This window comes from Myotis nattereri (assembly GCF_964212035.1).
Source record: "Myotis nattereri genome assembly, chromosome: 3".
Taxonomy (NCBI): Eukaryota; Metazoa; Chordata; class Mammalia; order Chiroptera; family Vespertilionidae; genus Myotis; species Myotis nattereri.
The window spans coordinates 70069237-70086627 of NC_138077.1; the positions used below are offsets into that span (position 1 = coordinate 70069237).

At 41.8% G+C, this 17391-nt stretch overlaps 1 protein-coding gene across 1 annotated transcript in view; it reads left to right on the plus strand.

Moving 5' to 3' along the window:
- MORC1 (MORC family CW-type zinc finger 1) overlaps positions 1-17391 on the plus strand; it is a gene marked incomplete at both ends in the record, with an annotated part of 149745 nt that overhangs the window by 26128 nt on the left and 106226 nt on the right. Inside the window, one exon of the mRNA XM_081085997.1 lies at positions 10224-10349. Within this exon, the coding sequence (XP_080942123.1) occupies positions 10224-10349 (126 nt within the window). The remainder of the gene's footprint in view (positions 1-10223; positions 10350-17391) is intronic.

Here is a 17391-nt window from a genome sequence, read left to right on the forward strand (position 1 = left end):
CTTACGTTTTCTAGTAGCCACATTAAGAAATGTAAAACAGGTGAGATTAATTTTAATAATGTTTTAAATTAATCTGGTATATATGAAATGTTATAATTTCAATTTTGATATGCAAATATCTATACATATAAAAGGCTAAGTAATCAACCATCCGTCTGTCCAACCATCCAACTAACTGACTAGCGGTACATATATGACGCACACACTGGCAATTTAAAAATAAACATTGACTCGCACATGTATGATACATATAAAGCTCTCACTGGCGCCAATCACACATGTGTCTTAATTTTATAATACTATATTATATATACTATTTTGACGTGAAATTTTTTGCAGTAATGTAATTACCACATGAATCTTTCTTCTAATTAATGTCCTTTCAATGTGCATGAATCCATGCACTGGACCACTAGTTAAGATATATTTTACATTCCTTTTAATACTAAATTTTTGAAATCCAGAGTGTGTATAGCACATATAGCACAAATAGCACAAATCAACTTGAAATCTTGCCCAATTAGCATGGGTAACCACTAGCTGCCATTTTGGACAGGGCAGTTTAGACTAAGATATTAACACTCAAGTAAACACACCAACTTAAAGAAGAACTTTTATTTTTTGCCTTTGAGGTAAAATTTAGAAAGTCCCTTCTACAGTTAGAAAATTTACTGTTTGGTAACAAACTTTTAGATTTTCTTTTTAACTTTTTTCTGTTTTATATTTTTTCCTTATTTTTTTTTCAGTATCTGGAATTCTTAATTTACACAGAAATTGATGTGTTTTTTTTTCCTTTGGGAAAAAATCCAACCTAATTACTATTGGACAAATGTTGGGAAGCCTTTTGCTAACATTAATATGCCAATATCAGAAAGGAGGCCCAGAATTGTTCCTGGCACCTCCATTACTATCTCCTCCTTTTCCCGCTGGCCCTGTCCTCCCATTTAAGAGCTGCTTCTGAAACCAATATGTCACGCTGTTTAAAAGTCTTGTGCATAAATTTTCAGTTCTCTGTCAGAGTGCCTTGGCATTTCAACACTAGCACCGGGAAACAGGACATTATTAGAGGAATAATTTGACAGCTCATTATTTGGGGGAAGTTCTTACTGTTTCCAGATTATTTAACAAAGCCAGCAGCTTCTTAAGCCATTTAGGCAGTTAATTATAAAATAAAGAAAATGGATCACACCTAAGACACGTACAATTTCACTTTGGAACATTGACTATATTAGATTTCTTTTTGTTTGGTTTTTCAACAAAATTTTTCTTAGTTCAATCACGAAGTCTTTTAAAGACAAGGATGGGATCTGTACCAAAGATGCTATACGTTTCATGGCTTCTAATACCAGCACCATGGTGGTGCCAAAAAAGGGTGGCAGTTACCTTGAAGGGAAGGTAGTAATGCCACCTGCTTTCTCCTCTGAAAAGTCAGTGGGTTCTGGCATTGATACCCCATTCCTCTTCACTAAGAGACTGGAGAAAAATGAACTCTTGGGGCTAAAAGAATACTTCTGGACCAAGGTGGATTTTTTCTGAGACTTCTTGCATTTATGACTTCTGAAATTTAAACTTCTAATCAAGTACAGTTAACATTACCTTGGTTTTTAGAACAAGTGGTTTGTAATATAATAATTCCTTTACCACTTCTTTTTCTTGTGGTTATTGTATTCTCTTAAGCTCACAGGGCATGATTCTACATCTGTCCAAAACACGTTTCAAATATTGGAACTGTGCTATTTTCACCTTCCATTTTAGATGGTGTGGTCCTGCTGGTTCTGAAAATAATTTAATTTTCTACACAGGAATAGGGAAATGCAACCTTTCAGGCTTTTATTCAGCCACAGAGAAGAGGTTTTCTGGTATAATTTATTTCCTTCAAATTTTGTTTACTATTAAATCAAAAGTGAAATAATATCTTAAAATTATTTTAGGAAGAGAATTTACATGTTATTATCGAGTGTTAATTTGTATTATTTCATTCTAAGTTTAATTTCTCATATTTCTTTATTCACTTATGATTGGTTTCATAAGCTTTATTCTCAGTTGTTATGCAATCTTTTTTCATTTTATTTTTATTTCTGTTTTTTTTTTATATTTAGAATTTTTTAATTACAGTCTACATTCAATATTATTTTGTATTAAATTCAGGTAAACAGCATATTGGTTAGACAATCATATACTTTACAAAATGTTCCCCCTGATATTTCCAGTAACCAACTGGCACCATACATAGTTATTAGAGTACCAGAGGTTTGATGCATGAAAATTCGTGCAAGAGTAGGCCTTCCTTCCCTTGACTGCTGGTACTGGCTTCCCTCTGGCACCCGGGAACCGGGCTGGCTTTCCCCAGGCCGCCCGCAGGCACCCAGGACCCAGCTGGCTTCCCTCTGGCCCTGGTTTCATCAGGAAGGATGTCCAGAATGACATCCAGAAGCCTCCCGGTCTAATTAGCATATTACCCTTTTATTATTATAGATTATTGACTGTATTTCCTATGGTGTATTTTATATCCCCAGCACTAGTTTGTAACTACCAATTTATACTTCTCAATCTCTTCACCTTTTTCACCCAGCCTTCCAAACTCCCTTCTTTCTAGCAGCCATCAGTCTGTTCTCTGTATCTGTGAATTGGTTTCAATTTGTTTGATTGTATATATTGTTCTTTAGATTCCACATAAAAGTTAAATCATATGGTATTTGTCTTCCTCTGACCAACATTTCATTTAGCATAATAACCTTTAGGTCAATCCATGCTGCCTCAAATGGTAAAGTTCCTTTTTTTTTCTTATAACATTTTATTTTATTACTAGAGGCCCGGTGCACGAAATTCATGCATGGGGGGTCCCTCAGCCCAGCCTGCAACGACACCAGCATCCCTAACCCCCGGCCTCTGGTCCAAGGCCCCACGCCCCCAAGTGGCTAGGGTGCAGACGCTGGGCTCGCGTTGCGGGGCAATGCCGCCAGCATCCCGCCTCAGCCACTATGGGCGCCGCCATCTTTGTTGCGGAGTGATGGTTAATTTACATATTACTCTTTTATTAGATAGGATTTTTTTTTCTCTATTGATTAAGGTATTACATATGTGTCCTTATCTCGTCTTTGCCCCCCACCCCTCCACTCATGCCCTCACCCCCCTGGTGTAATATTCCATTGTATATATATATACCCCTTCTTTTTTATCCACTCATCTATTGATGGCCACTTGGGTTGCTTCCATAGCTTGGCTATTGTAAGTAACGCTTCAATGATCATGGGTGCATTTATTCTTTCAAATTAGTGTTTCAGGTTTCTTCAGCTATATCCTAGAAGTGGAGCCTGAGTCAAAAGCAGTTACATTTTTAATTTTTTGAGGAAACTTCATAATACTTTACACAATAGCTGAACCAATCTGCATTCCCACCAACAATACATGAAGGTTCTCTTTTCTCTACATCCTCACCAACACTTATTGTTTGTTGATTTATTGATGATAGCAATTCTGACAGGTGTGAGGGGATATCTCATTGTGGTTTTTAATTTGCATTTCTCTGATGATTAGTGATATTGGGCATATTTTCATATGTCTATTGGCCATCTGTATGTCCTCTTTGGAGAAGTGTCTATTTAAGTCCTTTGCCCATTTTTAAATTGGATTGTTTGTTCTTTTGGTGTTGAGTTCTTCTGTTCTTTCATTTTGACATGTTTCTTTGTCTCCACATTTTGCCTGCTTTCCTGTGTGTTTGATCCTATGTATTAGGTAGAGCTGCTGTGTCTCCTGGGATTGGTAGAGTGGCCTGTGTAGTAGGTGTCCTGTAGGGACCAGAACCTCAGGCTTTTATACAGGTAGGGTCTGTGTAGGGTGAGGCTGCCTGAGGATATCTTACAACTTTCACCCCTCCACCGTACATTGAAGCATTGTACTTCAAGCCAATCCACCTTGGAGGCAAGCAGGGTGGTACATTATAAAAAGAATGGACGTTGCAGTTGCTTGAAACTGTCTCACATCCTGACTCTTTCACTTAGTAGCTGTTAGGCTGTAGATGGTGAAACCAGACCCAATGGGTCTGAGGCCGCCTGTCACTACTTGAGCCAAATTGAGCAGAGACAGGGTTGAATCATATATGAGCGTTTATTCCAATAATGCTGGCAGTATGAAGAGAGCAGTCGGTTACCCTGGAAAATCTGCGCTGACCCCCATCACCAGCTGGCTGATTATACACACGAGGGAGAAGATAGGTTCGTGCAGCTGCAAGCTGCAAGTGTAACATGGAAAGGGGAGGGGAGGGTCTACAATCTGGCCTTCAGGAGCTCGAAGTCTGATAACAAGGTGACTAACCTATGATGTTACAAACAGCTCAGCCCATTCCTGGGACCAGAGAATGGTCAGTGTTCCTAAGAAAAACTCCTGGAGGGGGTCAGGGTCCAGGCATAGCAACCAAATCAAAGCATGTCCTGTCCTTGGTCTGTTCTCAAAATGTATTTCTTTTCTGAGAAATAGACCCTTCGAGGCATCTTATCTTTTTATAGCCTGGTTTCATCCTCAGTTTCCAGGGGTTTGTAAGAAAAATTCTTATCTATAGTTAATAAGGTGAATAATTATGAAACAACTGTTGCTCTATTCTTATGTGCCCTTCGCCACTATCAATAGTAGTTGTCTGACTAGTTAATTTTACATTCAATGAATATTTATTAAGTCAGGCCCTGTTTTAGGAGCTGGAGATATAGATCAGGGAACATAACAGACATCTCTGTTTCTAGTGGTTTGGATTCTCTTTCATTCTAGGGATAAGTTGTCTATTGTCTATGAACTTCAGTTTTCTCATCTATAAAAAGAGGATATAATATCATCTACTTAATATAAATGCTATAGAAATAGAATAGTCACAATACCTGGCACATGGAAATTCTCAGTGCGTTTTATTTCCCTCCATTCTACTTTCCCTTACATTTCTTTTTGATAATCATGTAATGCTCTGGGAACTAACTCAGTGACTGGCTTATAGCAAGCAGCAAATGAATTGAATTCAGGTAAACTGACTTGAGTGGCAACGTCTAGCTACCTTTCTAAGGATATTGCAGATATTTTCACTGGAAGCTGCCGGCACTCTCAGTAGTGGATTCTACTGTCCTCCATTGTGAAGACTATTGGGGATATTTATTAGGGCGAGAGAAGGAGTTTTAAGACATTTTGGTAAGTGATTCTCTTATCTCTGAAATCTCATTTGAGTTCTAAACTATGAAAACTGAATCACTCCTATAGCATTTTTCCTGTTTCTCTGTGGGGCTCCAGACCATATGACCATTTCCCCTGGTTCATGTGCGTGTGACTTCTTTGTGTCCATATTGCTTTCAGTGACCTATTATTTTCTTAGTGTTATAAATAGTTATACATACTCAACTTTATGAGGAAATGAAAGAAGGCAGAGATTCTGGTTTAAAAAAGGCACGTTGTGGAATGGACTGTCATCAAACGGGCCTGCCGTGCTCCTGGAATCCATGCGCTGCAGGATCTGAGGTGGCTGAAGAAATCCATCCCCCAGACAGCCCTGAGTGTGAAGCCATAATACAGAGCAATGGGATTTAAATTTTGTGCTAAGTAATGTTTTGAAATTAGGTGCCAAGTTGGCAGAGTGTTTCTAAATTGACAGCATTGGGCAGCATTCCATAACAAAGTCTCTAGTTTATGTCTTAACTGAGCTGGCTGGGAACACATCAAGAGTTACAGCTTCAAGTTGTTATAATGTGTGGCTTGCCACGCTGTGGTTGTGACAGCAGTACTTTCATTACTTTGCAAAGCTTATAACTTTTCTTTTAAATTACCTCTTTGAGTTGCCATTTCTCTTAGGTGTAATCTACCCTAAGATTAAATTTTGTTAGCCTGTTCATAGTTCAGAATTTAAACTAGTTAAAAATCTTTATGCACTTCTTTATATTCAGGATAATGCAGGACTTGTTAATTTCAGCTTCAAGAAATCTTCAGAGATTTCATAGGGACTTTAGCAATAAATTTAGAAAATAATTTTTGTAATAATATACAGTATTTTTATGAATAAAAATATGGCACTTCAGAGATATTCCAAAAAGGATCTAATTTGGTCTAGTGCCTGGAGTTTAGATTTATTTTTTCAACCATGGACCTCAGTAGTTGGTCTGAATGGAAGTCTGTTGTCTGTGTACCCAGTGTGGATAAATGTAGAAGGTGTCCTAGGTCTAAACACCTGTGAGAGACTGTTCTACTCCTTTTCAGGCAACCTGACGTACATACCACCCTGTCCACTAGGTCTGTGGGCAGTGGTTCTCAAAACAGGCATAGTTCAAGGAGTCACCTGGGTAGCTCTAAAAATTCACTTTCTCAGACTCTAGCCACAGAGAATCTGAGTTGGTAGATAAAGGAGATAATGACTGGCTACAGGCTTCCACTTTCTGGCTCCTCTCCTGACTTTAACACGGTTGCTGACCACAACACTTTCACTTGTGGAGCAACACTTAAAACAGTAGCAGAACAACGTGGATAGATTGGGAGGAGGAGGCCACACAGAGGCCACAGCCACAGCTGGAGGTGAAGTAGAAACTTTCTGAAAATACCCATTGCTGAGCAGGTGACAAAAAACCTCTCTGTCTCCTCCTGTCATATTCCACAGACGATCAAGGCAGTTTCTGCCTTAAAATACTTGGCTCTTTCCCCATGTCTGTCATGTGACTCTGTGTGCATTTGGTGGTGGTGGTGGTGTGTGTGTGTGTGTGTGTGTTAGGAGGTTTACTCACTCTTTCTCTCTCTTTTGTTCTTCAGTTTATTATAACCAGTTAAATGGAAGGTAAGAGAGAAAGAGGTACAGATAAAGATAAGGACACTTCTGGCACAGTTTAAGACAGAAAAGAGACATTTAGGAGGAAACAAGAGAAGAACACATTTTGGAAAAGATGCAAAGCAGTTCCAAATGGGTAGAGAGTAAGAGTATATTTTCCCTAGATCTTCCTAAGATACTCTTCATTATTTTGTACAGTTGTATCCCAGTTTCCTAAGCAAATGGCTTTATTTATAAAAAATGATAGCATTATCATTGAAGATGATCAATCATTACAAGTCTTTCTTACACAGGCAACCCTATGTTGTTCATTTTAAATTAAGCCAAGGGAGTGCTGAATAATTATCACTTAGACAACACACATTTATTTATGAGGATGCTGGTCTCACAGAATTTATAGCCTGATGGGGGTACAGATAAACAGGCAGTGGCACCAGTAAGTGACGTGCTGTGGTGGAGAGGCACGAAGAAGAAGGGGAGCACCAGAGGAGAGTGATTTACCCCATCTTGGGGAGCGGGAGAGGGCTTCAAGAGGAAGTAAGGTTTCAAGTTGCATTCTCATGGGTGAAAAGCCAACCGAAAGTAGCCAAAAGATTGAAGGTGCCTAGGCTTGGGGACAAGAAAGCCGGCCCCCATATCTGAACAACAGAGTGTTCCTAAATTGCTAGACAGATGCTGGTAAGAGGCAAGGCTGGAGAGTTAAGTGGGGGCCAGATCATGAAGGACCTTCTACATCATAAAAAGGAGTTTGAAAGTTACATTGGGTGGCCCATTTCCTATACAGATTTTATAGTGCACCTCTTTTTTTTTAATCATAGATATCATAATAGCATAAGAGGCATTGCTATTCTGTTTGTCATAGATAAAAAGGAACTTTGAAAGTACGCATGTGTGTAGAAAAGGGTTAATGGGGAAGGCTTCTATTCATTGTGTCTTGTTTGCAAGGTTGGTCTTTGGTGGGCTTCTGGGAACTTGGCTGATATACAGTTCCCTACACTGATATAAACCTTTCCTAACAGAGAAGGGTGATGGCAAACCACCTAGACCAGTGATGGCGAACCTTTTGAGCTCGGCGTGTCAGCATTTTGAAAAACCCTAACTTAACTCTGGTGCCGTGTCACATATAGAAATTTTTTGATATTTGCAACCATCGTAAAACAAAGACTTATTTTTTTGATATTTATTTTATATATTTAAATGCCATTTAACGAAGAAAAATCAACCAAAAAAATGAGTTCACGTGTCACCTCTGACACGTGTGTCATAGGTTCGCCATCACTGGTCTAGACTATGCAAACAATATGGTTTATACTGAAAACCTACTTTCTTTCTGGGACTCTACAATTTGATACATGCTAGGCAGAGGGTGCCTACGTGACCAGCTCCCAATGAAAACATTGGGTGCTGAGCCTGCGATGGGATTTGTTGGGCAGAAACATCACATACATGTTCCTGCACCTTGATAGCTGGAGGAAGAGTATGTTTTGTGTGACCTGTCATGAGAAGGAGAGGCCAAATGAAAGCTGCACATGGATTCTTCCAGACTGCACCTCTCTTCCCCCTATCATCCATTGTATATCCTACTCATCGCTGTGATAAATCTTAGTCCTGAGTACCATTATATGGTAAGTCCCCTGAGACCTTCTAGCAATTCTCCTAACATAGAGGAGGTCTTGAGGATCCCCAATACAGATACGAGGAATATTTATTAAGTGAAATAATTGACCTAACAAGAGTTAGAAGTATTAGTGTCCTTGTTTGGATTTGTTTACATTTTTTTTAACCAAAACTTGTCTAACCCAACTTGATCTCCCACTATATTTCTCTAATTCTCAAACTTGGCTCTGAATTATTTTTGACTTACCTCCAAAATGACAGAGATGTGCTTGCTTTAAGGACAGTCAAAAGAAAGAGCTATATTATATCTAAGGGCAATTTGAAATCAGGAGATCCGGAAAGCATTTGAATAATGGCAAAAGTCCTCAAAACGTTTATAGTGTCCCAAGGTGACTTTTTTTTTTTTTTTCATTGAACAGATGAGGACTTAGTTGATTGTGCCGCTCCTGGTATACTAACGTCAATCACATTGGGTATAGTGCTATACCCAAATGCAGACAGCCTCTCGTCACAATAAAAATGCAATAGTATTTATAGAATAGTAGCCATGGACTAGATCCCTTTTTATAATTTATATTGGAAACTTTTACTCAAGACTTACTTTCAAATAATTTCTTTTTTTTTTTTTTAAACAATTCAGAGAAATTCCTGGCTTTTTAATGAACTTTAGATCTTGCCTGAAGGAACTTACTAGCAACTAGGAAATCCTTAGATTTCTTATGGACCTCATCTTCATTTTTGTAAATTCTTTGGAGAGCTCTGCTCTTTCTTACAGAGTAACTGGCATTAGTGTGACCCCATTGAGCGGTCTCCCTGCGATAGGTTTTATATTTCCTTCCCATCATCTTTGTCTCCCGCTGGACTGAGGTAGGATTGTAAAAGTGATGGGTTTACTGCTCCCTGATTTCTGTTTGGCCTTGGAAGCCCTTCAGTGTAGGCTTTCCTGGGACCCAGTAGATAAAGAACACTACTTCTGACGCATGGCTGGACTTGTTCTTGTCTAATTGGAGGAGATTTACAGTTCCTAAATGGACTTTAATGTAGAAGCTCCCTGCAGTTAGTATGCAGCAACACAGCGATTTCTCAACATAGGCTATTTTACATAGTTTCTGCCCCCATTTTATTGTCTTCCCATCCTTTATTTTTATCTTTTCTCCTCTTTTTCACTTACCACATCATCAAACTCCTCCCCTGGATTGGACATAAGCATTTATTTTAATACTTATTATACTTGCAGAATAAAGTTTTGTGTTTCTAGTTCATAATTTTCAAAGCAAATGAAACATTTTTACTGTATTCCTCTGAAATAGTTTTATGGAAATATTTTTATTCGTGTAGGCCTAGATTCTTGTTATGTTAGAGCAGGGGGATTATTTTATGTATTTGGCTTGGTTTTGTCCTTCTGGGCCAATAGCTTTAATGGAAAGTATATTTTCTACTGCTGATGTAAGTATACTTGGAAATAGTTATTTGCAAACAAAAGTTCAGTTCTAATCAAAGTGCAGATTATTCAAGTAAGCCCTTGTCCTTAGAGGCCTGCTTTTTTTGTTACTACTTTTACTTAAATCTGTCAGTTGTCTTTTAATTACTTGTGAGAAGAAAAACAAACCTAGTATTCATGATTCAACCACTTACTTGTAAAGAAGCCTGCTTGGTGAAGTACCTGAGTGTTGCTTGTGTTCAGTGTGTCATTAGGTTTAGAAGAAAAGTCCCAGAGGCTGCTAGTAGTAACCATCATAACCTGACAGTCTGATTCTGTGACCCTCTGAAAATATGTGTCCTTATCGCATCCTCTAATAGCCTTTGCTGTTTTCTCTTCCAGTTTCCCAGAGAGATGGTCATTCAGAGCCTACACCTCTGTTCTGTATTTTGACCCTTGGATGAGAATATTTATTCAGGCCAAAAAAGTTAAAACAAAACACCTATGTCATTGCCTCTACAAACCCAGGTAATCCAACTTCCTTTAATTATCTTCATACAGTTTTTATTATAAAATCAGTATGCCATCCTCCCCAAAATTGTTAAGGTGATTTGGTAGTAAGATTTCTATAATCCAATAGCAGGATTTTACAGTTTGACAGTAAGATTTTTGCTATTGTAAGTAAAATTTAAACTGCATTTTGGAAGGTTTGCTAAAGAGTAATCATGTGTAACAAATGGCCACAATAACAAAACACTGCAGTGAACTCTCTAAGTGAGATAAGCACCTCAAGTAAGAATTTGGTTTGTACTTTAATGAATCTTAGGTGCTTTGCTTGTGATAGTTTCCACTAAAAAAATCACAGTTCATTTATAATTTTTCTTTACTCAATATATTTGAATGATTGAATCATGTACTTCTATGTGTATATATTTTATGTATAGAATGGATGTATTTATAAATATACATTGAATTCATTTATATTTAATATTTTAGCATAAACCTTTTCTTATTACCACAGTAAATCTAGTTAACATCTATCACCAAACACAGTTACAAAAATTTTTTCTTGTGATGAGAACTTTTAAGATCTACTATCATAGCAACTTTCAAATATGCAATTTAACTATATTTACCAGACTGTACATTACATCCCCAGACTTATTTTATTACTGGAAGATTGTACCAGCATAAACTTTTCTAAAGCTGACATTTGCATATTATCAAACTTACCTTGACCAGCTAGCTATACATGCAATCAAAAAAGTTATGCTTTGTGTGTTGGTTTTCTGGGTGAGCATTCATTCATTCATCACACATTTATCCAAGTCCTCTGTGAACTTGAGGTTGTGTTAGTTGCAAAGCATAAAAGAATAAGATTAGCTCTAGTTTGAGGAGCTTAATATCTACTGGGAGAAACATTAATGCTTGTACACTACCTATATATGCCTTTTTTATGGATTTCAGAGAGGAAGAGAGAAAGAAAGGTTGGGAGGGAGGAAGGAGGAAGGGAGGGAGAGAAAGAGAAAGAGAAAGAGAAAGAGAAAGAGAAAGAAAAATCGATGTGAAAGCGAAATATCAATCAGTTGCTTCCCACACATGCCCTGGGTATGTGCCCTGAGTGGGAATCAACCTGCCACCCTTTGGTGTACAGGACAATGCTCCAGCCAAAGGAGACGTACCAGCCAAGGCTATACTATATATGCCTGTTTACATGTATTATTTTGCCTGATTTTTGCAGTGTCCCTGTGGGTTATGTTTTATCATCACCCTTTTAGAGATAAGGAAATATCACAACTGGACAAGAGCTCAAACCTTCTAGCTTCAGATTCTTTACCAATTCAAATTCCATGCTCCTTCCCCTATACCACACTAACTCTGTTTTTATAATAGACCTACATTTGTTATGTTGTCTTATTTCCATGAAAAAGTAGATGCTGTCCTGGGCCTTGCAATCACTCATATTAATATTAAAAATTATAGATCTGTTAATTGTATGCTCTGGGCACACACCAGAGGATTTTCGAAAAGCTTTACTTTTGATTTCTAATTACTTTTAAAAAATATATACTTTTATTGATTTCAGAGAGGAAAGAAAAGGGAGAGAGAGACAGAAACATCAATGATGAGAGAGAATCATTGATAGGCTGCCTCCCGCACACCCCACACCTGGATTGAGCCCACAACCCCACCATGTGCCCTGGCAGGGAATCGAATTGTGACCTCCTGGTTCATAGTTTGACGTTCAGCCACTGAGCCACACCAGCCTGGTGATTTCTAATTACGTTTGATCGGCAGATCATATTTTGAAAAATGAAGTATATCAAGCTTAGACTTTCTCTGTAAACCTACCTGTTTGTTCCCTAATTAAAAAATTTTCTATTGGAAAGAAATTGAGGACAAGACACATTATGTGGTTTTGATTGCTCACATATTTCCCTGTGGTTGCACACCAGTCTATCTCTAGTCCAGTTTCCAGATGTAATGTCAAGAATATGAAATCCAGTGTGTCCAGGATGGCACATTTAGTTTCCCCAGACGCACTTGGCCTGGGGAACTACAGTTGAGGTATAACAACACAGGTGGGGCCATGGTATGCCATGAGATTAATGAAGTTCATGCTCTTCGGTAGTGGAAGTCCTGCTGTCCAAGATGAGGACAACTTTGCCCCTGGAAGAGTCTAGATCAGGGGTGGGCAAACTTTTTGATTCGAGGGCCACAATGGGTTCTTAAACTGGACCAGAGGGCCGGAACAAAAGCATGGATGGAGTGTTTGTGTGAACTAATATAAATTCAAAGTAAACATCATTACATAAAAGGGTACGGTCTTTTTTTTTTTTTTTTTAGTTTTATTCATTTCAAATGGGCCGGATTCAGCCTGCGGGCCGTAGTTTGCCCACGGCTGGTCTAGATTGTTGTTGAAAGCATTATTACTTTGGGAAGATTTTCAGCTAGGTGATTTCTAAGGTCTCTTTCAACTTAAAGATTCTATAAGTTGTAATTCTTAGAGTCTTAAACATTGTCTATCTATCTATATAAAAGCCTAAGTGACTATTGCAACCGAACAGACAACCGAACAGGCTGCGTGGGGTGACTAGACTGGCTGGTTGGTCACTGAGGGGCAACCAAATGACCGAGCATCACGCTGCATGGGGCGACCAGGCCTGCAGTGGGGTTAGTGAGGGGCGACCAAACAACCGAGCAGCATGCTGTGTGGGGTGACCCACAGGGTGGTTAGTCAGGGGTGACCAAACGACCAAACAGCAGGCTGCGAGGGGGAGGCCTGGCCTGCAGGGGGAGGGAGTTGGGGGCGGCCAGGCCAGTGGGGGGGGCAGTGAGGGACGACCAGGCCAGTGGGGGGGGCAGTTGGGGGCAACTAGGCCTGCAGGGGGGCAGTTGGGGGTGACCAGGCCAGCAGGGGGGGGGCATTTAGGGGTGATCAGGCAGGCAGGGAGGTGAGCAGTTAGGAGCCAGTGGTCCCCGATTGTGAGAGGGATCCCAGATTGGAGAGGGTGCAGGCTGGGCTGAGGGGGAAATCCCCCCCCCCCCCCGAATGCATGAATTTCATGCACCGGGCCTCTAGTTTATCTATATAATACAGACAAGTTAATGTATGGCTATGGTACTTGATCTTAGGGAACAGACATTACTGATTTTCTTTGGCTTTGAATTCTTTTACTTTAGTAGATAAATAGCTCTCAGATTATTTAGACATTAAATCTCTGCATATGAGGGCAAAGTGGATATAAAATAGTCATTTTTGAAAGCTCTTTAAGGGAGACAGAGCCAAGCTATCTGTTGGAAGATCTTCATTTTTCATTAACACGGCTTTGCCATTTACCATTAATACTGAAAGGAGCCCAAAGACATGGAAGTGATGTTGAAAGAGGCGGGCGGCGCGGGAGGAGGAGTCTGGCCGCTGGCTCTGGGATCCCTCCGCGCCCGCCATGGGGCCTGGCCTCCCCGGAGCGGATCCGGGTGTCCGGACCGGCTGCGTGGTGGCCGGCGGCGGGCCGAGGGGTGGGGCCGGGCGGCGACCGACCACGGGGGAGGTCATGGGAGCGGAGGGCCTCACCGCTTGGCTCTTTCCTCCCTCCCCCCGTGGTCGGCTCCCCGCTTGCCAGCGCTGGGGCTGAGGGTCCATGCGGCCCTCGGGGCCCGGTCAGGGGGACCGGGGCCTGCGTGGGCCGGCCACCGGGCCCCATGGGGGGGGGGCGTTGGCTCCCCGGCCCACGGCGGGAGCCCGGCGCAGGCTGCCACCCGCCCGCTGCCCCCCGGACCGGGCCCGGTGCAGCGGCAGCGGCGGCAGCGGAGTGGGGCGCGTGCCCTAGCTCGGGGAGGCCGCCATGCTGCAGTGCACCGGCCCCATGGCCGGGCCTGCTCCGGGCGGATGCCGCTGCTCCGGGGCTGGGCCGCTCCACCGGCCGCACCCCGTTTGCTGGGCCTGTGCCGCCCAGACGCGCTGGAGTCCCAGTCTGCCCGCGGGCCAGCTGCAGGTGCTATGCGGGAGGGCCATCCTGACTTGTGGCGAGTTCGAGCGGCAGCAGCAGAAGCCGGGCAAGGACTGCGCCCTCCATCTTGCCTTGGCTCCTCCATCTTGGGACAGAGCCACGTGCGCCCTCCATCTTGCCTTGGGTCCTCCATTTTGGGACGGTGTCATGTGCTTCTTCCCGGAAGACGCCGCTGCTAGCCACACCCAGGATTTCTCTGGACTGACCAATAATAATCAAGGGAAGTACACGCCATCACTATGACTGACTCGCGCCTGGCCAATCGGCGGGACCCACAGTCCCCTCTCCTGCCCTCACTCCACCCCCCTTTAAAACCCCCTGTCCCATCAGGTCTCTTTCTCTCGGCCACTGGAGCTTACCGTTGCATCGGTGAGTGTGGCAGGGGAGCCAAACCTAGGTTTGAAAATAAATGACTCTTTGCTTTTGCATCGGACTGACTGGCTCCCTGGAGGTCTTGGGAACTTTGAAATCTGGGCACAACAATGTCACCTGCTTTCTTTGGAGCAGCACTGTCCTTTTTAAGGTTTAGGGACACCAAGTTATAGCCTGCTCATGGAGACTCTGCAACACTGTTCTTCTGGGACAGTCTTTTCATGTCTTAGGGACACTCCCCACCTCTCACTGAATTGTTCAGGAAACCAATGAATTGGATGGATATAGGATGATATTTAGTTATTTTTAACATTAAGCTTTTTTTTTTATTGCTTAAAGTATTACAAAGGGTATTACATATGTGTTCTTTTTTTCCCCCCCGCCCTTGACAGTCCCCTAGCCTCTCCTATCCCCCAATGTCTTATGTCCACTGGTTATGCTTATATGCATGCATACAAGTCCTTCGGTTGATCTCTTACCCCCCTCCCTCCTGCCCCCCAACCCTCCCCGGCCTTCCCGCTGCAGTTTGACAATCTGTTTGAGGCAGCTCTGCCTCTGTATCTATTATTGTTCAAAAGTTTATAATGGTCTCTATTATCCATGAATGAGTGAGATCATGTGGTATTTTTCCTTCATTGACTGGCTTATTTCACTTAGCATAATGCTCTCCATTTCCATCCATGCCGTTGCAAATGGTAAGAGTTCCAAGCTTTTTAATGTAGGTACCTGGGCAGCCTTCTACAAATACTTCAGATTCTTAAGAGAAATTTATCCAGCTACTCATTTCATTTCCTCATTCCAATGCATTTTCCCTCTAAACACACATGGAGGGAATATGTACTTAAAATGTGTTTTTATTAGATAACTAGAGACCCAATGCACAAAATTTGTGCAATAAGAGGCCTTCCTTCCCCCAGCTGCTGGCACTGGCTTCCCTCTGGCACCTGGGACCTGGGCTTCCCTCTGGCTGCAGGCAGCCACCCAGGACCCGGGCTTCTCTCGCAGCCCTAGCTTTGTCTGGAAGGTTGTCCAGAAGGATGCCCAGTCTAATTATCGTATTACATTTTTATTATTATAGGTAATAACATATTGGGTATTTACTCCAGTGATTTTCAACCTTTTTCATCTAATGGCACACATAAACTAATTACTAAAATTCCGCAACACACCAAAAAATATATTTTTTGCCAATCTGACAAAAAAAGTGTACTTTTGATTCATTTAAACTGACAGCTATTGTGTTAGCTGTTGTCATTTTAAAAAATTTGACAATCTAAGGGAAAAGAGGTCAGTGCCCCTGGCTAAATAGCCAGGTGTCGCTTGTTTTAAAAATTCTTACGGCACACCAGTTAAAAATTGCTGACTTATTCCAAACCAGCATTGTTCTAAGTTCTTTAGCTCTTTTGACACCTTTAGGTCTCATGTCAGCCTTAGAGATAGGTACCATTGTTATCATTCAGCTATCGTTTTCTTACAGATAAGGAAATGAAATCACAGAAAATGAAGTAATTCGCCCAGTCTTACACACTAGGAGGGGTATAGACCTTTTACCCAGGCAGATGGGCTCCAAGCAGTCCAGCTCTTAGTTGCTCCACCATGAAGGTGTTCTGTCTTCAGTACATCAGCACTGCTGCTGTTGAGCTAATGGAAGAGAGTCAACAGACTCCAGCTGACAATATTTAAATTACATGTGACCTGTTGATAAAAATTTGCATTACTGTGTACATAAAGTTAGAATATACAAAAGCAATTGTAGATCAAGCTATCATTTAAAATCCATTGCTATTAGCATAGCTTCCAGCGGTTGGCAAACCTTTTCTGTAAAGGGCCTGATAAATCTCTGGTTACACTTAGCCTCATTTGCATATCTATCTATCTATCTATCTATATCTATATATCTATCTATATCTATATTGATCTATATCTATCTATATCTATCTATCTATCTATCTATCTATATCAACTAGAGGCCTGGTGCACAAAAATGTGTGCACTCAGGAGGGATCCCTCAGCCTGGCCTGTGCCCTCATGAAGTCTGGGACCCCTCGGGGGATGTCCACCTGCTGGCTTAGGCCCTCTCCCTGGGGGATTGGGCCAAGCTGGCAGTCAGACATCCCTCTGGCAGCCTGGGAGCCCTCGGGGGATGTCCACTTGCCAGCAGGGAGCAGACCTAAGCTGCAGTCGGACATCCTTAGCGCTGCTGAGGAGGTGGGAGAGACTCCCACCACCACTGCTGTACTGGCAGCCGTCAGCCTGGCTTGTGGCTGAGCAGAGCTCCCCCTGTGGGAGCACACTGACCACCAGGGGAAGCTCCTGCATTGAGCGTCTGCCCACTGGTGATCAGTGTGTGTCATAGTGACCAGTCATTCCCAGTTGTTCTGCTGTTAGGGTAAATTTGCATATTACCCTTTTATTATATAAGAATATAGGATAGAGGCCAGTTGCACACTTGGGGGCCAGCTGGTTTGCACTGAAGGTTGTCCTGGATCAGGGTGGGGGTCCCACTGGGGTACCTGGCCAGCCTGGGTGAGAGGCTGAGGGCTGTTTTCAGGCTGGCCAAGCCCCACGGCAACCAAAGCTCCCAGCCTCTCCTTTTTTCTTTTTTTTTTGTTTTTTTGTTCTGGGATTTATTTATCTTCTATAATTGAAACTTTGTAGCCTTGAGTGTAGCCCAGGTCCAGCCAGGG